At 45.6% G+C, this 22,473-nt stretch overlaps 1 protein-coding gene across 1 annotated transcript in view; it reads right to left on the bottom strand.

Moving 5' to 3' along the window:
- Nucleotides 1-6,680, bottom strand: part of PPA2 (inorganic pyrophosphatase 2) — a 52,224-nt gene extending 45,544 nt beyond the window's left edge. Inside the window, exon 1 of the mRNA XM_068270695.1 lies at nt 6,435-6,680. Coding sequence (XP_068126796.1) covers nt 6,435-6,585 — 151 coding nt within the window. The 5' untranslated portion in view covers nt 6,586-6,680. The remainder of the gene's footprint in view (nt 1-6,434) is intronic.
- Nucleotides 6,681-22,473: the final 15,793 nt, after the last annotated feature.

Raw genomic sequence — 22,473 nt, 5'->3', positions numbered from 1 at the left:
CAGAATTCGCACGCCGCACAAAAATCGTCGGTAATGTAACTAAATAGGAAAACCGCAAGCGTATTAGTCTTGCAGTTTTCCTTGCGTTTCCGCTGAAAAACCTATCTCAATGCTTGCCGGCATTGACATGGTTAAAATCGCACAGCACAAAGTGCGAGCGATTCTGCATGAAAATCTGCATGCTAACGCTAACGAAATCGCATTCAGATTTGTTGTCGCGATTTTCGCGTCAAAAACGCAACGCACAAGTGGAAACGTACCCTTACAGAAAAACATTTGTTACTACTTACAGAATTCCTCAGGAGATGCTGCAGTTTAAGTTACTTCCTGGTTTCATGGCAGAACATACAAGGTTAACCTTTTGTGTTAACATATGGCTGGCACACCACTGCACAGATCAGACAGAGCTGACAGCTCAAATTACAGTATTTTATTGCTAGTCGATAAGGGAGAATTAGACAGCCTGTTATTTCTTAATACAAACAGGGTGGATTTTTCTCTGTTTTCCTTCCTTCTCTCCCGTGGAAGAGTTTAGGTCCTCCTTAAAGCGGTATTGTCACCATAAAAATCAAATTTCAACAGCAACTGGTCTGAGTGTATTAAGTGATAAAGATGCTAATCCTGCATTCAAAATTGCAAAACTTTTTCTGCTGTTATGGTTTGTAGTTATCACATACTTTAGGAGCACTGGTCCGAGTGCCAAACAGTGCCAAAAGGTTTGAATCCTGGGAGTTCTTTTTATCTATAATATATTCCTCCTCTTCCATTTATTTCCCTTCCTAGCTGCTTATCAGAAACACCCTCTGATTACTTGTGTTTACAAGCAAGGCTGAGGTAACTCAGTGATTGAATGTGTAAATAAAAAAAGACAGTGCAGTTGTTAGTATACACCTCAGTGGGAGGGTCTGAAGACTCTGGGAGGAGGGCAGCTAATGAATACACAATGAGCAAGAGAAGGCAGGGGGGAAAACAAGAGTCAGGGAGGATATGATGTAAGCATTAGCTTGGCAAGATGGCCACTGCCTAGAATAGGATTTTCTGATTTTCCTTTATAAAATTCACAGGAATCATTACGTGGATAGCACAATACATCGGTTATGTAAGTAGAAGTAGTATTTATCTACTTATATATGTGTTTTTTATTTCTAGGTTAGCATGGGTGTCGCTTCTTCTTTAAAGTGGCCATACATTACTCAATGGCCACCAGATTGACCATTTGATGCATCCTTCTCTGATCAAATCTGATCTGATGAGGGGGATCTATTACTTGCCCACACAGATTCCAGTATGAATCTATTGGAAAGCCTTCATACTAGTGCCTGCCGGATCTCCAGTTCTCCCATTATGTAGTGTAGTGGGCGTCACCCATGCACCTCCTCCTGCATCCCAAATCTTTTCTCCATCGCCGCCTGGGGTGCCTGTACTGCGTGATCTTGTGGCTTGTGCCTGACCTTGTACATGCCGTCAAGTCACTTGATGCAGGCATTTAGCAGTGAAAAACCAACAGTCATCCCTAATAACATTAAAAATTGCATGGACCAGCAGAGCCAGCCATTTGATTTATATCAAAGGAGGGCGATCGCAATTGAATCATAAAGGAAGGGTGCTATAGCAGTGCCCATAAAATGACTATTTCTTACGTATTGACATAACACCAAATTCATGAACAATCAGTACAGCCAGTCCTTAGAGAAGTCCTTACAGAACTAGTGAATTTGTTTTTTTTAAGTGCCGGCTCCCTATTTGAATTCTCAGCTGCGGGAGGCATCTGAAGTCTTCAGGAGCCAGAGTGCTCCCGAAGACGGGCGGCTTCATACTACGCATGCGTGAGTATGCAAGAGAGCGCATTAGCGCAATACAGAATGGCCCGTCTTCAGGAGCACTCGGGCTTCTGAAGACTTTTGAAACCTCCTTCGGTGGCAGAAATAAGCATTTGACCAATTGGTCCAATACTGCTACCAGGTGAGCCAGCGATGGAACAAAGGATCTGTGAGAGGAGCGGGAAGGCTCTATGCAGAGTTCCCCAACCCTGTCCTCAAGGCCCACCAACGGTGCATATTTTGTAGAAAACCACAAACATGCACAGGTGAGGTAATTAGTGTCTCAGCAGAGCTGATTAACTACTTCTGTGGATTTCCACAAAACATGCACTGTTGGTGGGCCTTGAGGACACGGTTGGGGAACACTGCGATAGGACCCAGATTTAGATAAGTATCTGGTTCATTTTGTCTTCTTGATTCCCCCCCCAGTGACCACGCGTTTTTTTACAATTCAGCACTGCGTAGCTTTAACAGTTTATTGCGCAGTCATACAACTTAGAAAACAAATGAATTTTACCACCTTTTCTTTCCACCAACGCTCTGTTGGTGGAAAGAAAAGGGGGTAAAATTAATTTGTTTTTTCTTTTGGTGGTCACTGATTGCTGCTGCCATGTGTTTTTTTTTTATTTACAAATAAAAAGCTTTTTTTTATTCTTTTTTTATCCCCTTCCCTGGCCCCCCCCCCCCCCCCCTAAGGTGACCCAACACTACGATCCATACATATCATATCTTCAAACAAAAAAAGCACCCATGGTTCATAATCCAAGCAATCACAACTGCATGTAGCAAAAAATGTATATAAATTTTATTTAGGACGTAAATAATTTTATCCGCCGAACGATGCAGGGGGCGTGGCCACACCCCCTATGCGTCACTCCGCTACGCGACATCGGAAGCATGTGCTTCCGTATTTATTAATAATTTTGTACTTGATGATCATTATTATTGTAGCAATCGCTCTCCAGCATGTAGCTGTTTGAATTATTTATTAACTTTTCCGGCCGTTCGTAAGCACTGACCCTCTGCATACAGCATCATCGGGTGTGCGCCGCTCAGCCTATGCGACCTCGATGTCGCGTAGCGGAGTGACGCATAGGGGGTGTGGCCACACCCCCTGCATCGTTCGGCGGATGTCAGCGCTATATTTAAGACGGTTCATTTTTTAATGTTTTATCTCCGAAGAAGCACCGCAGGTGGTGCGATACATGTGAGGTCTTTTGTCTCCGGCGAGTGCTAAGATGGGCAGTGCTTTTGGAACGGTGAGGAGTTCATTTTATTTTGTTTTTCTGACAGCCATACTGTGTATGTAATGGAGATAGCTGTATTTAGGAGCAGACGCTGTTCAGTAAATTGTGCAATGTGATGTACTGCTTGGATACTTGCCTCATCAGCACTGTATATTCATTATCCAATTGTTTATTATCTATATATCCCCTCTCACTTCATGCTGGAGATTTGGTTGTTTTTATTGTTGGATACGTCCTAAATAAAATTTATATACATTTTTTGCTACATGCAGTTGTGATTGCTTGGATTATGAACCATGGGTGCTTTTTTTGTTTGAAATTGTGTTAGTATTATCCATGGAGATGGATAAATTTAGTTTGCTCTATATTTTGATGATATGCCATACATATCATATCCTCTCATAGGCATCAGCCTATGAGAGGTATTAGATTGTGAGCCAACCAGAGGGACAGCTAAGTGACAGGGCTGTCCCCAGTACAGCACAGCGCTAGATCGCAGCGCTGTACAAATGTTTTTTTCCTTTTTAGCAGCCTGCCAGCTCTGATCACAGCTGGCAGGCTGATCACGGTGCTCCGTGCCTCAGCAGGGAACAATTGCGCATGCGCGTTCCTTGCTAGTCTCCGCCTCTAGGACCTGACACCAATTGGCATTAGGCGGTCCTGGGGGAGCCACACTGCAATTGGCGTTAAGCTGTCGCAGAGGAGTTAATTACATTATCCAAAGCTTTATGAAAAGTCTGACTGCAGGGCAGCTTCCCATAAAACTTATACTTTCCATTAAATGTATACAACCATTTATGATAGTAGGTTAGTGCTGGAAATCTCAAAAGGCCATTGTTTTTATAAGTGGGAGCTGAAAAAAAAAACGCCAAAACCAGCAATGAGGTTATCCTTTGGGATATCTGCGCCCCTGAAAACTTTACTTGCGAATCAGGGGCGTAGATATGTGTCTATTTTCTTTTGCCGCTTACACCCGTATTCCCCCCCCCCCCCCCCCCGTTCCAGAAGTCCGTGACCAGGAAATGGGAGTGTGTTCCTAAAGTTGATTTAAGTGCCTGTAGTTAAAGTGAACCTAAACTAAAAAAGGTTCACGTACTTGCGGCTTCTACAAGGCCTTTGTAGCCGCCCTGTGCCCGCGCTGTCACCGAACAATCCTCCAATATTGCCAGGCTAGCGACAATCTGCTTGTCGCTAGCCGTTCTGTTTACCTGAGGCTTCTCAATCAGCCTCCTCCTTATTGCCGTCTCCATTACAGGCTCCCCCCGCCACTCCCTTGCTAGCAGAGGTGGGGGGAGCCTGTAATGGAGGCTGCAATGTGGAGGAGGCCGATTGACAAGCCTCAGGTAAACAGACGGCTAGTGACAAGCAGATTGTCGCTAGCCTGTCGTTATTTTCAGGGAGGACAGCAGAGCCATGAAGGGGGGGGGGGGGGGGGGATGGACTAGCAGCGGCAATAGAAGGACACAGAGGCAAGTCATTGTGCCCATGGCATGCCTCTGGGTCCTGTTAAAATTTAAAAATTCCACCTCGGGTTCTCTTTAACCACTTAGGGCCCGTTTCCACTACAGCGAATCCGCATGCAGATTCGCATAAGCAATACAAGTGGATGGGACTGTTTCCACTTGTCAGGAATTCTGTGCGGTTTGCTGTGCCGAAAAAATCTGCACGGCAGACCCGTCAGAATTTGCATGCTGCACACCCGCACGCGAATCGCCGGTAATGTAATTTAATAGGAAAACCCCAAGCGTTTTTTGTATTGCGGTTTTCCATGCGTTTTCGCGTGCGTTGTCGCTTAAAAACCCATGTCAATGCTTACCGGCATTGACATGGTTAAAATCGCAGAGCAAAACGCGAGCCAAATCGCGTGAAAAAAACACATGGAAACGCGAATGAATCCGCACCCGCATTCCTTGACGTGTTTTCTGCGACGGAATTGCGACGCACAAGTGGAAACGGGCCCTTAAGGGCCACAGCTTTACCCCCCCCCCCCCCCTCCCCACATGTTCAGACAATTTTTTTTTTTACAAATTAGGCCACTGCAGCTTTAAGAGCTCGCTGCAGGGCTGTACATCTCAGCAGCACACCAGTGATTGCCCTCCCCCCCCCCTTTTCTGCCTACCGACATAGCTTTCTGTTGGTCGGGTCTGATCCCCGCCAGCATATTTATTTATTTTTTAAATAAATGTCACTATTTTTTTAATTTTTTTGTAGCCAGCCTAGTCTCTCCCTCTCTCCCGCCACCAGCCAATCACGCGAGCGGCTGTCATAGCCATCAGCCTATGACAGCCGATCGCTCCTGTAGGTCCCAGACGTGTCACATGGCTGTCCCCAGTACAGCGCTGTACAGTAAGTAGACAGCGATTTTGCCATCTAACAGTCTCCTAGCGGCGATCGCCGCTGGGAGACTGATGACGGAGCTAACCAGAGGTGCATGTGCGATCTCCTGCAAAACCCCACCCCAGGACTTCACGCCAATTGGTTGTGAGCGGTCCTGAGGCTGCCGCCGCTTAAATGCCAATTGTGCGTGTTGTCGTCTAGTAGGCAGCACGGTGGCGTAGTGGTTAGCTCTCTCGCCTTGCAGCGCTGGGTCCCTGGTTCGAATCCCAGCCAGGGCACTATCTGCAAAGAGTTTGTATGTTCTCTCCGCGTCTGCGTGGGTTTCCTCCGGGCACTCCGGTTTCCTCCCACATTCCAAAAACATACGGATAAGTTAATTGGCTCCCCCTAAAAATTGGCCCTAGACTACAGTACTTACACTACATAATATAGACATATGGCAATGGTAGGGATTAGATTGTGAGCTCCTTTGAGGGACAGTTAGTGACAAGATATATATATATATTCACTGTACAGCGCTGTGTAATATGTCGGCGCTATATAAATACTAAATAATAATAATAATAATGATCACTGTTATCAACAAGATGCCATTGGTCATTCACAAAACTGAAAGTGAAACACACTGCTTCCTGCTCACCTAACCTTGAAGGGAAAAAAAAGTAATTTTATTCATTATATTATTTTCACTACAGTTCCCACATCTGGCTATTAGTCACTACACTTCTTGTCACATATTTACTACTCTGTGCTTTGCTTGCAGTGACAGCCTTTTACACAAACGGAAGTTGTCAATGGTGACCCCAGTGTGCGGCATCAGTGACACCCGTGAAGGTGAGCGCAGAGAAAGTCACTAGTGTCACAGACAAGCAGCGTGCTGGCCTATAGGAGAGGCGAGCAGACAGCACCAGTGACACGCAGCCCACGTGGGCTACTCCTGATAAGAGGGACGTTCTGGAACGTCTGCATATAACGGCAGCTCCCCCGCTAGTCTCTAGCATTACTCGGGAGGGCAGCAGCGTCTACTTACTGAAGTAGAGCCGGTAGTCAGTAGTATTGGGCCGCCCTCTTTCTTCCGTACGGTAGTGCTGCATGCTGAGGCAGCGGCGAAATAGCACAGGTCTTCCGGAACACACAGCTCGGTGCAGCCTGAGCGAGCCGTACCGCCATAGAACGCTCATGTCTTATCCCCTCCTCTGACTGGCAGACAGAAGCGGCCCCTGTAGGCGCCCGAGCATGATCCGACACTGCCATCTACACGCCTGACAAGGGCACGGCACGCCGTGTGTGCCGAGGCGTCCTCCAGCCAGAACATGGCCGCTGGGAAAACAAAAGCCGAGCCACAGAAAATGGCTGACCAGACGCTGATAGCCGCGCTCCCCTCTTACATGCTGCGCTGGGATTTCAGGGTCAGGGTAGCAGAGTGACTGCTGAGCTTTCTCTGTACTACTGTATATCGGCGGCTGTGTCTTCCAGCATGTGTAATAATGCCTGACTGAACGGTGTTGCCAGAGTCCTATATGGTTTGTGTTTATCACTGTTAACGTGCCACTGCCAATTCATACTACACAGAAACTTTACATTTATTAGGAAATATGTTTGCTCTATAATCTGTTTTCACAATTCCCATTTATAACTTTCTAATTTTTTAAATATTATTATAGTAAACCTGAATATATATATATTTATTTATATATATATATATATATATATATATATATATATATATATATTCCGGTACTTATCCGTTAGCCGGGCGCATCCGGCAGGTGGCGCTGTTGATGTTAATTCCAATCATAATTACTTCACGTCAACCTGTGAATGTAAACGCCAGATGCGCCCGGCTTAAACAGATCAAGCCGCCGGCTTGCTTCGTGAGTGTCTCGCTCTCCTCCCCCTCTTGCCCTCTCTCGTATGGGCCTTGGGGAGGGGACATGCGTGTCCCCCCAGAGTCGTTCGTCGCGGCATTGCAACGAACGACTGAGGGGACATGCATGTCCCCTCCCCAGTGTTCTATAGGAGAGAGGGCAAGAGGGGGAGAAGAGCGAGACACGAAGCAAGCCGGCGGCTTGATCTGTTTAAGCCGGGCGCATCCGGCGTTTACATTCACAGGTTGACGTGAAGTAATTATGATTGGAATTGACATCAACAGCGCCACCTGCCGGATGCGCCCGGCTAACGGATAAGTACCTATATTCCTATATATTATAGGAAACCTGAAGGATCTAAATGGGGAAAAAGTCACTTGCCTAGGGCTTCAGGCAGCCCCTTCCAGCTGCCCTGTGCCCACAATGTTACCAAATGATTGTCTAGTCCCCTACCGAGGCTCACTTTCGCTTTGGTGAGTTGCCGTCTACTGCGCTTGCGCAGCTCTTGCAAAGTGCATCCTCATTCTTGTCGCCGGGAGCGTCTTGCGCATGCTCAGGACACTCCCTACCACATGAGCGTGTATGAGGATGCGCACGACCAGGGCTGCACATGCGCAGTGAATGTCAACTTGCAAGTCGGTGAGAATGAGCATTGGAGGGAGACCAGAGAATCGTTTGGTAATGTCACCGGCACAGGGCAGCTGCAGGGGGCTGGAAACCCCATGTAAGTGAAACTTTTCTTTTTAGATTCTTCAGGTCCGCTTTAAAGCGGAATTGTTGCCATAAAAATCAATTTTAACAGCAACTGGTTTGAGTCGCTTAACTAATGAAGCATTAGTTCATTGCATTCAAAGCGTAGTTTGTTTTTATGGGGTGCAGTAATGACATAAATCAGGTCACTGGCCCTTTAAAGTGAGTCTGAAGACTAAAAAAAACAGATACATCACATCTGAATGCTATAGAGCCTTCCTGTTCCTCCTTTGGTCTCTGTGTTCCACTGCTGTCTCCCTCGTTAGCAGTCACCGACCTATGGGTTGCGAGAGGCTTCGGCAATTTTCGGGAGCCCAAGTACTGTGCATGCCATAGCCAGCCAGTTTATTTAGGTGTTTCTGCCCTGTATACTACTGTGCCAAACACCCAACTCCGCCTTTGTTCCAATCTGATGCTGCCTCTCATCTATTTGTTGGGAGGCTTGTTACATACTCATCACAGGGCGATTATGCCCTCTGTGCTTCCGGCCGGCCATCTTTGCCCCGATTGGCTAATTTGGCCTGAGACTAACTTCACTCAGGAGCACTAGATTAGTTCAAATACTGAGGCGGCTTATCTAAAATGACTGCTTACTTGAATATTTACACTGAACTCTAGGCATGCAGTACATGTAAGGGGTTAATGGTATTTAGTGTTGCTTTATTGTCTATTTGTGCATATAAGTCCTTTTGCCGTACTTACGGGCCATTATTGTGCATATGCCTTTAGCACATTCAGCACTGACCTTTCTACTATACTGAGTAGCCAAAAAATGAGAGACACCCTTATTTGAAAGTAAACCAGTCGAACAGTCATGTAACAATGCAGAGTTGCTTCAGTATAAGGAACGCTCAGCTTCGGAGGCCATAGTCATCACGAAAGTTAATGTTAAAGAAAACCTGTACTAAAAAAACATCCCCTGAGGGGTTCTCACCTCAGGAGGGGGAAGCTTCATGGTCCCAATGAGGCTTCCCCCAATCCTGTAGCTGCAGGCAGTCCAGCGCTGGCTCCCCCGAAGCCTCCCGCAATCACCCCTCCCCCGACAAGCGCTGAATTATTTGCCTTGCCGGGATCCGGCGCAGTAGTGGCTCTTCCTTCGGGTAAGGTGGAAATAGCCAAGCCCAATCTTATCTGCTCTACTGCGCTGGCGCAAAAGGATTTGTGCCTGTGCAGTAGAGCGGATTGATCAGGTTCGGCTATTTCCACCTTAACCCAAAGGGAGATCCGCTAGTACGCCTGCGCTGGATCCCGGAAGGTAAATATTTACATCGCCGCACTTTGGGGGGCTGCAGCTGGACAACGGAGGGACAGAGAAGAACAGGGGAAGTCTTGTTAGGATCCAGAGGCTTCCCCCTCACAAGTTAAGTACCCCCCCCAGGGGACTTTTTCTTAGAGGTTTTCTTTAAAATGGGTAAGACAAAAGATATGCGACTTTGAACAAGGGATGATTGTTGGTGCCAGAAAAGCTGGTGCTAGCATCTCTGAAACAATGACTCTTAGGATTTTCTTGCTCAACACTATCTCGGGTGTTTAGAGCATGTCAGTTGAGAAAAAACTTCAAGCGATAAGGACTATTCTGGTTGAAAAAACGGTGGTGAACGAGAGAGGTAAAAGGCAAGTAGCACCTATAGTCAGCAGCAACAACATAACAAATTACAGATCATTTCAGTGCAGGTGCATCACAAAGCATATTCCAACGCAAAACAAGACAGACTTTGCAAAGGATGGGGTTTAGCAACAGGAGAGCATCAATAGTGCCTTTGGTATCAGAAAAATAGGAAAAGATGCCCGTTGTGGGCCCTTGCCACCGTGCTTGATCGGTCTCAAATTGGATTGAGGAATATTAATGAGTTAACCAGCTACCATTGCCAGCTCAGTCCACTGACTTCAATCCTATTGATTGAAATGGGACGAAGTCAAAAGATCAATTCAAAGCTTGGAAATGCCACCATCCAATCTGACCCAACGAAGGCCTCCTTTCCACAAACTGTTGAGCTGTGTGCTCAGCCAGCAGTTACCAGGCAGCAGTGAGCAGTTGTGAGAGTTTGAGAGGCATTTCACTGCCTATGAACAGTTCGTGGAAAAGAGGCCTTATGCTGGGGACACACAGTACGTTTCTGTACCGTGTATCAACCAGCTGATAATATTCAGCTGGCCCGATCATGCCGCTCGACCCGCGCCCGCTCGATTCTCGGCGGCGGACAATGGCAGGGAATCGAGCGGTAATAAGGAAGCGCTGGCGGGGATGAGCGGCAATCGATACGAGCGGGGATGCGCCGGCATCGAGCCGTTGGCTCGATCCGGCGCATAAAACGAATAGTGTATGCCCGACATTAGAGCCGCCAATATGTCAGAATGGGCCAACATTCCTCAGCAACGGTATCAGCATCTTGTTGGATCCTTGCCAAGATGAATATCAGCTGTGATCAGAGCTAAAGGTGGACCAACTAGTTATTAGAGGGTGTCTTTAACAATTTGTCCACTCACTGTATATGAGCTTATGGGTGGTACACATGATTTAATTTCCCACCCGTACATGTTGGATCAATAATCACAATTGGATGGGAAATTGCATAGTGTGTACAAAGTTTATGTACTTATAGATTCCAGCTGTCATAGGTGATTGGTCTCTATTGCACATGCATCCAGTTTTTCATAAGTCTTGGCTACTTATGCATTCGAACCTTACTGGGATGTGTTTATAACCTATTGCATAGCTTTCCTAATCTTCTGGAGTTGCTGCATCCAGTCAGGTACTCTATATTTGGTTCTTGACTAATGACGGTAATTGGGGTTGCCATTTAATATCAAGGTCAGTTCGGTTAAATCATTTAGGTCGGTAAAATAATGCATTCTGTATTTTACTTTTCTTTTTTTTTTTTTTTACACAAATTCACTAAGGTTTCCTGCATGCGGTAGAAGTTTGGTAGTATACCAAAAAAAAGGATTCAATTCACTAAGCTCTGTTTGGTAGTCCTACTCGCTGTGGAGCAGGTCAGGCAGCAAGCTAGCATTCTTCTCTTTGGCCTTGTTCACATCATAAATCGTAATCGCTGATGCCAGCATTTTGGTATTTTGTGCATGCTTTTTTTTTTTCTTTTAGTGGCTCCTGGCGCTTACCTACGTGTTACCTATTTTTTTAAAGTGCTTTTCTAAGCGCTTTTGCAGAGCTATTCGTTTTTTCACTTCCTGATGTCAGTCAGGAAGTGAACTCTTTCATCTGGTAATGAATAAATACAATGTATTGGGCAGGGTCCTCCTCCTTTTGTGTCCTACTTGATCATGCACCTCCATTACTGTGCACCCAGTAATGTGAGTGAACCTAACTTGGCTAATCTCCATGCTCCATCCAGTGACTGACTAAGCATTACCTTGTACTCATACTCTGCTGTGTGATCTGGTTTTCTTGTATTCCTGTATTGTCATATTGCTGTATGTCACCTCTAAATATTGTCTGTAACCTAAACTAATGTCCAGCGCTGCGTAATATGTTTGAGCTTTATAAATACAATAAATAAATAATGTATTTATTCATGAAAACGCTGGGGAAATCGCTATATGAAGCGCTTTTTCAAGCACTTTGCGATTACCCTATACCTTCCACTGAGGCAAAATGGTACAGGCAGCGCTTTGGTGAGCGGATCGTAATCGAACCGTTCGTATGTGAACACTCTCATAGGGAAATATTGCACAAGCACTTTTAGGGCGATTTTAAAAATCCCAAAAGCGCCCTTAGTGTGAACAAGCCTTTACAAATCTGATTAGCCCCCCCACCCATGCAAACCTATTATGCAGCAAAGCGCTGCATAATATGTCAGTGCTCAGAGGCGTAGGGATCACCATAGCTGGCATAGTGCCTGCTCTGGGGCCCCAGACAAAGGGGGGCCCAATCCTGGTTTCCTTATTTAAGCCCCCCACCACCGGTGGAAGGTTGTAATTAATTCTGTGCAGAGAGGCAGGCAGGTGAAAGGGGACTATATTTCATCTGCCTTCTCACAACGGATGAACAGCTCTCTGTCCCAGCTGACAATATATTGTTAGTTCCGGCAGGAAGTAGAGCAGAGCAGGGCATCACAAATTCCCGTCTTGGTCTCTGTGATTACAGCGTGTCAGAGTGTGGAGAAGTGATAACACAGACAAACTCTGCACGCTGTGTGCAAAGAAATGAGCTGGTATTGTGTTAGGTGGAGGAGGAGGGCAGCCCTTTGAAGCCAAAAGTCATTGCAGGGACAAAGGAACCAGCAAAGGGAGAAGCTGCTGCACAGCACAGTGTAGATGTGTGACTGCTCAAAGCTAAGTGTAACTGAGTGAGTGCTGCAGAGTCTGTGGGTAACTAGCAGATCGCCATCTAACATCTGAATGAAACTTCACTGTTATCAGGTTTCACAGATTGAGCCAGAGTGACAATACAGGATCTCCATTGGGATATTTCCCAGATAAACACTCCCATTATTGTGTATTTGTGCAGTGCTGATATCTTCAGGAGTTCTGTCAAGTCATGTCACTGTCCCCAGAAAGGCTCAAAATGTAATCCTACCATAATAATAGTCTAATGTCCTACCATATTATTATTATTATTATGTATTTATATCGCACTGACATCTTCTGCAGCACTTAACAGAGTACATAGTCATGTCACTGACTGTCCTCAGAGGAGCTCAAAATCGAATCCTACCATAGTCATAGTGTAATGCCCTACCATATTATTATTATGTATTTTTATATCTCTGACATCTTCTGCAGCACTTTACAGAGTACATAGTCATGTCACTAACTGCCCTCAGAGGAGCTCACAATCTAATCCTACCAAAGTCATAGTGTAATGTCCTTCCATATTATTATTATGTAATTCTATAGCACTGGCATCTTCTGCAGCACTTTACAGAGCAGATAGTCATGTCACTGACTGTCCTCAGAGGGGCTTACAATCTAGTCCCTACCCTTCTCCTGTGTGCCCCTCTGCCTTTGTATTTTTATACATCAATTGTACCACTCTATGGGGTCAGGCAGAGCCTAGGGCACAAACAATGGCAACACCAAATGGGCCCCGGCTGCAATCAAAACTTGCCCCCAAGCCAATCAACCCCCCACACCCGAAGAATCCACCGCCATGGGGGGGGGGGGGGGCATAAAAATGTTTTGCTATGGGGCCCAGTCAAACCTGGATACGCCCCTGTAGGTGCTATATAAACACTTAAATGTATACAGAGTATATTGTCACTAACTGTCCCTCAGAGGGGCTCACAATCTAGTCCCTATTATATAATATGTCTATATCGTGTAGTGCATGTATCATGCTGTAGTCTAGGGCCAATTTTAGGGGAAAGCCAATTATCTGTATGTTTTTGGGATGTGGGAGGAAACCGGTGAAAACCCACGCAGACACATACAAACTCTTTGCAGATGTTGACCTGACACCACCATGCTGCCCTTTGCTTTAAATGTTCAGGAATCTAGCTGTAGAATATATTCGCACATACTATTACAGACATTTAGAATACTTAAATTGGACCCTTTAAGACTTTCTGCATCCTAAAATGGCTAATAAGCATCCAAATTCCTACTAGTCAGCATATGCTGCTAAATTAAAATCCAGAACTTGGTGTTCGTTGAGTGTTTATGCATAAATATTTATGGCAGAGAAAGATGACGCGTTTGAGCTCAGTCTGTGCACGTTCTTGCAAGTTTTCGTACAGTGTTGTGCCAGCGAAGCCTGATTCACTCAGTGCCATTTAGAAATGCAAAAATTCAACTCCAGGGGAAGAAAGGGACAGTTACATGCAAATGTTTGCCCATTCCTGAGCAAATTACATATTTTTAGTGGAAAGTAGTAAACAACTACTGCAGGAAAGTGTGTGTATATATACGTACAACACACACCACTTTTTTTTTTTATTTTTTTGTGCAAGATCCAAATTACTGGGGTGGGGGAGAGAGATATAACTGTCATAAGTTTGGAGTACATCAATGTCTGTGGGACAGTTACATACAATGACCAGAGCCGTTATCAGAATATTTCATACTGACAGTTAAAGGGGGCCTGTAATGACTTTAAGGGCTGGGACCCTATACAATGCGTTGTCGCAATCGCTAGCGATTTGTAAGTAATTTCCTTGCTACTATACAATACATTAGAGTGGAAACACTCCCAAAATGCTGTATTGCCCTAATCACTTCAGTGGGATCTGCTCCAACCACTTACATTGCCAAAGCGTTTTGGGAAATAGCCAGCGATTAAAAGCGATCCTAGAATGCTGCCAAAAACGCTGTAGTGGCTCCCAGCCCTAAGAATTCTTCAGAGCTTGAGGCTGTGGCGAAGGTAGCTTAGCTTCCAGGGAAAAAAAATGCCATGGAGTTATTGTGTGACAGGGTGGGACCTTCACTTTATATTGAGTAGCGTGGGTACGGGGTGAATCAAGGAAATTGCGGCTATCATTTATTTGTTATAACATATAAAGTTAGTGTCACTGGCACTAACTTAAAGGAATACTATCGATACCCTAGTGTTCTAAAATGACAGTGTGCAAATAATGTCTAAGTAGCTGTGTAAACATTTTCCTACTTTTCATGTTAAATATCAGAGGCAAAAGCTGTAATTTATTGAGGGTAGGATTTAGCTATATTGGGACAAATCAATTGCAGAAGGGGTGTCTGCTTCAATGCACAGCCAGAGTTGCATATCAGACTACAGAAAGCAAATATCAAACATATCAAACTCTAAAAGCAAAAACAGTATGAAAAAGCTGTGACAATTAGTTACATTTCCTCTGCTCTCTTCAGACAGGTCAGTCAGAAACACAGGACACAGGAGCTGCAGCTGTTGGGAGCTCTCTTCTCTGTCACACACAGAGCTACACATAGAGTTAACTGATCAAGAGTGAGGGGAATATCCCCTCTCCTCATGGCTCAGTCAGCGGTCAGTTATGGCGTTAGTAAAGTTTGAATGTATATTGATAACAGTAAACCAAGAAGTTGCTACTAAAATGTATACACCAGTACTTAGCAGCACTTCCCATACAATTCCTGTGTCAATTGAAAAAAATATGTGAATCGATAGTATTCTTTTAAGTTTACACTGGAGGTCTGTTTTTAATCATAGCTGTGATTCTTTCTATTTGCGCTCTAGGCTTGGTCAGCCTTGGTCCTGCAATGCCTGTTTGATTTGTGATGGAGTAGAGCGGTGCATTCATGTACGTGGGACTTGCATCACATCAATTGCACTGTAGTAGCTGCTAGCTTTGCTGCATTGTATGCAGGGGCGTATTTGGGTAATATAGAGCCTATGACAAACGCTGAAATAGCGCCTCCCCCAGTCAAAGCCCTCTTCATCTCTAAAAACAGCATCTTTTCTCGCATACGTGTTATGGTTGCCTATGTTTTTTGGCTCGGGATATTGCTGAAGTTATTTTTTTTTAAATATCTCTTCTTACTCCCTCTCTGTCTTCCTTTCTAACACTCAGGGCTCGTTTCCACTATCGCGAATCTGCATGCGTCCAACGCATGCAGATCCGCACATGTAATACAAGTGGATGGGCCTGTTTCCACTGTAGCGTTGTTGAGGTGCGTTTTTTTCAGCGTGAAAAAAACGCACAAAAGAGCCAACAATTTCGCCTGCGTCGGGAATCCGTGCGAATCGCCGCTAATGTATTTAATAGTAAAAACGCATGCGTTTGTTACATGCGTTTTTACCCGCGATTTCGCGTGCGATTTCGCACCTTTTTCAATTTTATTTAGCCCTGGCAGTGTCATGGTTAATTTCGCATGGCACCCTGCCATGCGAAATCGCAGGCAAAAACGCATGTGGAAACGCATCCGCATGCGTTTTTACAAGCGTCGGAATGCGGCCGAAATCGCGTCGCAACAGTGGAAACCAGCCCTAAGCCAAGTGTGCTCTACATACATAAATTAAGTAGCCATGGGCCTTGATGACAGAATTAATCTGCTCTGAGTAACAAGGAGTCACGGGGGCAGGCATAGCGCCCATGGTACGAGCCATGCCTGCACCCATCTATTTACGCCTCTGATTGTATGATGCAGTACAAAGTTATGAGGTCATCAATCTTTCACTGGTACCACCTCCCCCCTGCATTGGCCTACGCTAATAATAATAAAAAGCAATCCTGAAAATGTTTGACCAGTATTGATCAAGAGTACCCTGGTTTCTAATATATTTTTGTTGGATTCACTGTTTAGATTGAACCTAACATCCTATTTATTGAAAATATTGGTTAGGAGAGAGGGTGTTGCCTGAGCTGGGTGAGGTTTAGTTCTAAATCTGTTAGGAAGAGAGTAGGTCAAGTAGCATGGGGACAGGGGGTATAAGAGGATCTGGGAAACATCTGAACAATCCAGGGGCTCTCCACTACAGTGTATTTATTATTTATTTAGCTCAAATAAAGATTTCCTTAGGGCCTGTTTACATGGGCACATGGGCAAGTCATATAGTAGCTGATACTAAACGCTTTTCTGCAAACAAGTGTGGCATTGGTTCCTGTGTAGCAAATGCATTGCGTTTTGACCCTTGCGGGGGACACAGAAGCGCCGCGGTTACCTGACCCTGGACACTACATGCTAGTGTCCAGGGAAAAAACACGGCGCTGGGAAAAGGCAATAATGACAGTAAACGATTGTGCCGGCGGCTGCCTATTCATTTGAATGAACAACGCTTAAACGACAAGCATCGCCTTATTTACTGCCACAAAAACATCCATGTGAACCAGCTCTCAAAGCCAAACTAAACAAGAAAAATTCTCAAAGGAGCCATGATTGGCTTAGCTTTAGCTTGGTAACTGGTCATTTCAAATTAAAAGAAAATATATATATGTGCACCCGTGCTTGCCTGCTACTGTGCAGATATCCACTTGAGACCTCTAGTGCATGACTAGTATCTGTATTGTACAGTGGGATGCGAAACTTTGGGTAACCTTGTTAAAGGGAAGGTTCACGGTCTGTCTTAAAAAAAATACAAATCCACTTATCTGGGGCTTACTCCAGCCCGTGGCGACGCACCCGACCTGGCCAGGCCGGCTGCCAGGTCGGGCTTCTTGTGCGCTCCAAAATGCGCCTCACGGCGGTGCGACGTCAGGGCTGCGTGCAGAGCAGCAATTGGAGGCTTGGGCTGCAGGCTGGTCGCTGGAACAGGAAAAGGTAAGTCAGGCTGCTTTCTAATCTTTTTTTTTTTTTAGCAGATCCGACCGCGGAGGGGAGAGATGAATGATCACGCTATTTGCTACAGCGGTGATCGTTCATCCGTGGAGGGGTTACTAATTGGCTACAAGGGAACATTTTCCCTTTCACCAATTAGTATTGCAGCTGTTAGTGCCGGGAGGTGCGCTCTGAAGCGCACCTGTTCCTGCACAACAGGGCTGCAAGCAGGTCAGTATATCTACGTCGCTGTGGCTTGGAGAGAGCCACAGCTGACGTAGATATACTGTATTGAAGGACAAAGTGGTTAAACAAAAATTAGGCAGGTGCATAAATTTGGGCACCACAAAAAATAAATGAAATCAATATTTAGTAGATCCTCCCTTTTGCAGAAATTACAGCCTCTAAACGCTTTCTGTAGGTTCCAATGAGAGTCTGGATTCTGGTTGAAGGTATTTTGGACCATTCCTCTTTACAAAACCTATTTAGTTCATTCAGGTTTGATGGCTTCCGAGCATGGACAGCTCTAATTAACTCACACCACAGATTTTTAATTACTTTAGTGGAATGCCTTAGTAGATTTTCAGCAGCGTTTAACCTCCTTAGCGGTAACCCCGTGCTGGACACGGGGTAAGCCGCCGGAGGGTGCCGCTCAGGCCCTGCTGGGCCGATTTTCATAATTTTTTTTTTTTGCTGGACGCAGCTAGCACTTTGCTAGCTGCGCCAGCACTCTGATCGCCGCCGGCCCCCGCCCGATCGCCGCTATCGGATGCGGCGCGCGCCCCCCCCCCCCCGACCCCGTGCGCTGCCTGGCCAATCAGTGCCAGGCAGCGCCGAGGGGTGGTTCGGGACTCCCAATGACGTCCCGACGTCGGTGACGTCATCCCGCCCCGTCGCCATGGCGACGGGGGAAGCCCTCCAGGAAATCCCGTTCTTTGAACGGGATTTCCTGATCGGAGATCGCCGAAGGCGATCGAAGCGGGCGGGGGGATGCCGCTGAGCAGCGGCTATCATGTAGCGAGCCCTGAGCTCGCTACATGATTTTTTTAAAAAAAAAACTGCTGCGCTGCCCCCTGGCGGAATTTTTCATACCGCCAGGGGGGTTAAGGTCATTGTCTTGTTGAAAGATCCAGCCCCGGTGCAGCTTCAGCTTTGTCACTGATTCCTGGGCATTGGTCTCCAGAATTTGCTGATACTGAGTGGAATCCATGCGTCCCTCAACTTTGACAAGATTCCCAGTCCCTGCACTGGCCACAAAGCTCCACAGCATGATGAAACCACCACCATATTTTACTATACGTAGCAGTTGTTTTTATTGGATTGCTGTGTTCTTTTTCCTCCATGCATAATGCCCTTTGTTATGTCCAAATAACTCAATTTTAGTTTCATCAGTCCACAGCACCGTATTCCAAAATGAAGCTGGCTTGTCCAAATGTGCTTTAGCATACCTCAAGCAGCTCTGTTTGTGCTGTGGGCGGAGAAAAGGCTTCCTCTGCATCACTCTCACATACAGCATCTCCTTGTGTAAAGTGCACTGAATGGTTGAACGATGCACAGTGACTCCATCTGCAGCAAGATGATGTTGTAGGTCTTTGGTACTGGTCTATGGGTTGACTCTGACTGTTCTCACCATTCGTTGCTTCTGTCTATCCGAGATTATTTTTGGTCTGCCACTTCGAGCCTTAACTTGAATTGAGCCTGTGGTCTTCCATTTCCTCAATATGTTCCTAACTGTGGAAACTCTAAGACAGCTTTCTATATCCTTCCCCCTAAACCATGATGGTGAACAATCTCTGACTTCAGGTCATTTGAGAGTTGTTTTGAGAACCCCATGTTACTACTCTTCAGAGAAACTTAAAAGAGGAGGGAAACTTACAATTGACCCACTTATAAACCATTTCTCATAATTTGATTAACCTGTGTATGTAGGTCGGGGTCACTGAGCTTACCAAGCCAATTTGAGTTCCAAAAATGAGTTCTAAAGGTTTTGGAATCAATAAAATGACAACAGTGCCCAAAATGTATGCCCCTACCAATTTTATTTAAACAATTATTGTGCACTTTCTGTAAATCTATTAAACTTAATTTACTCTCAAATATCACTGTGTGTGTTTCCTATATTATATATTTAACTGCCATTTTTAATCGTAACAACCAACGATTTATACAGGAAAACATGACTATTAACAAGGTTGCCCAAACTTTTGCATCCCACTGTATATTGAGGTCTTACAAATGGTCATCAATCACTCTCTGTGACCTGCAAACCCCACCTCCACATGTAGTCACATTGGCCCTGGGTCAGTGAAACTGATGTGCACATACAGTGTACAGTAAAGTTACCAGGATTTATGCAAGCAACAATAATGGGCATTGTGCCAGTAGTGCAACTCACATGTGTGTGGCTTGTATATTGGGGGTTACACAAATATGCACCTTTTGTACAGAATGGGAGTTGCGTATTTGTGTAACGCCCGTTATAGTGCTTAACGACCGCCTAACGCCGATGGGCGTCGGCAGGTCGTTAGTGGTTTTGCATGGAAATGGCCGCTCCATGTCAGTTCACGGAGGGTGTCTCCGTGAACAGTCTGCGAGCCGCCGATTGCGGCTCGCAGGCGAAATGATGTTTACATCATACGGCGCTGCTGCGCAGCAGCGCCTTAAAGCAGATCGGCGATCCCCGGCCTCTGATTGGCCGGGGATCGCCGTCATCTGATAGGCTGAAGCCTATCAGAGGCGGTGCAGGACAGATCGCCGTCCTGCGCCGCCCAGGGGACGGAGGGAAGGAAACAGGGAGGGTGAAAAATGCTGCGGAGGGGGGCTCTGAGGAGCCTCCCCACTAGGCCAAAATAGCCGGCAGCGATCAGACCCCCCCAGCAGGACATCCACCTAGTGGGGGAAAAAAAAGGGGGGGGGGAGTCTGGTCGCCCTGGCTGTCTGCTGATCTGTGCTGTGGGCTGCAGAGCCCACACTGCATGGATCAGCACATAATAGGCTGGTCCTTAAGTGGTTAAATGCCTGTAAAATAAAACATTGTGTGCGCAAGCCAGCGTTTTATAAACCATAGCCATTATATCTACTGTAATAAATGGATGTTTGGAAATGTAGCCTGCATCTTTTGTTCTTACTAGTTTTGGAGTCCTATAATTACATTTAATTGATCTACCACTGGCTGAATCCAGAGAGAAGAGGATGCGACTTATGTGTCTTGCCAATGAAACTTGGCCCACTAAAAACGGTATTCTGTCCACCAATTTGCTTCTATACACTGTTTGTATTCACTCACCAACCTAATTGCTGTGAGAATTTGATTGAATTTTAAGGCTTCTTTCCCACCAGGACGTTGCGTTTTAGGGGACGTTATAGGTCGCATAACGTGCCCCTAACTCAACGCCTGGTGGTGCTGGAGGAGGATGCTACCAAGAGCTGCGTTATGCAGCTCTTAGTGCGCCTTTTTCGTGCTGTGCGATCCGCATCACTTGGTCCAGACAGCCAATCGCCGCATAGAGCGGCCGCTCCAGGAAGTAAACACTGCATATCAGAGTGCAGTGAATATTAATTAGCCATGTGGCTGGCCGCAGAGGAGGAGGGGAGACCTCCTCCTCCAACATCACTGAGCATGTGCAAACAGTCTAACGCGGCTTAGCAGCGTATAACGCACAGCATGCAGCACTTTCTTTTAACTTGCTGCGTTACAATGTAACGCAACGTGGGCACTGTGAACAGCCCACTTGTGTTACATTGCTGTGCGTTGGGGAGCGTTACAGGCTGCACTAACGTGTGCCTGTAACGTCTTACTGTGAAAGCAGCCTAAAGGAACCACCTAGATTAGATGTGCTGATGTTATAGGCTCCTTGCACACTATGCACGTTACATTGTGTGAGTATTCTGGGGAAGTGCTGGTGTTTAGCTTTTATTGGTTGAGGAGATCATATTATCGAGGGTCACAATATACAAGACAGTGAGTCTTTTTAGGGTTAAAATAAAATATTGTTTTTTTTATTTGTCAAACAATGTCCAAACAGCAACAAAAATACACCACACAGGGTATTCAGCCGGGTTGTTGTCACACACAAAATATACAGTTTTCTGTGTCTGTACCAATCCTATCTCGGGTTCAGGGTCACTGCGGGCCACCCTTGTTATAATTCACAGCCACATTGGCTCCTGAGTGACACCCTGCCTCGGGCCTAATGGCAGTCCTGGGGGGCCGCTCACCTATCCAGGCTTTTCCTGGACTACCTGGTACTGGAGTCCAACTCCTCCAGCACTCCAGCAGCTCTTCTGTTGTACAGCTCCTCAGGAGGCGTACGTTAAAAAGGGGTGCTGGGAAAAAAGGGCGCGGGGTTTTAAACGATATGCATGGATAACGTTTAAAAATGTATTGTACTGTATTTCGTTTAAAATTAATGTTTTATAAAGTTATAAATCATTAAATAATGTGCATTAAATTGGCAATTGTAAAAACGTTAATCTTTCGTTTAAATAGTGAAACGTATAATAACGTTTAAAAAAAAAATTACTAAGTAACCCTCCCTGTACCTACCCCTAACCCCTAGACCCCCCCTGTTGATGCCTAAACCTAAGACCCCCCTGTTGGTGCCTAAACCTAAGACCCCCTGTTGGTGCCTAAACCTAAGACCCCCTGTTGGTGCCTAAACCTAAGACCCCCCTGTTGGTGCCTAAACCTAAGACCCCCCTGTTGGTGCCTAAACCTAAGACCCCCCTGTTGGTGCCTAAACCTAAGACCCCCCTGTTGGTGCCTAAACCTAAGACCCCCCTGGTGGTGCCTAAACCTAAGACCCCCCTGTGATAAGCATTAATAACGTTTGAAAAACATATTGTGCGTTTTTTTCGTTTAAAAATAATGTAAAAAAAAAAATTGTACTGTTTTTGGTTTAAAAATAATGTTTGAAAAAATATTGTACTGTTTTTCGTTTAAAAATAATATTTAAAAAATTATAAATCATTAAATAATGTGTAATAATGAGAAGCAGTAATAAAACATTAAGTCTCCGGGCGCCGCTTTTAAAACGTTATTTTTCTCCGGCGCCCTTTTTTTCCTATCGGGCGCCCATTAAACGATATTTATTATGAGAGTGAATGGCGGCGCCCGATTTGTTCACTAGCCTCCTGCGCCCTTTTTTACTGTTACCCCTCAGGAGACTACTTGCTTCACACACAGTCCACTGCATACTGAGAGCTCCAGCTTCTCATGCAGTTCATGCAGGTGAGCCAATTAACCCTTTCTCTGCCAGACTCAGGCCTGGACTTGGAGGAGTGGCATGCAAGGCCCACCTTTCTCCC

This window comes from Hyperolius riggenbachi, chromosome 1 (genome assembly GCF_040937935.1).
Source record: "Hyperolius riggenbachi isolate aHypRig1 chromosome 1, aHypRig1.pri, whole genome shotgun sequence".
Taxonomy (NCBI): Eukaryota; Metazoa; Chordata; class Amphibia; order Anura; family Hyperoliidae; genus Hyperolius; species Hyperolius riggenbachi.
This window is presented reverse-complemented; position numbering and strand designations above follow the sequence as displayed.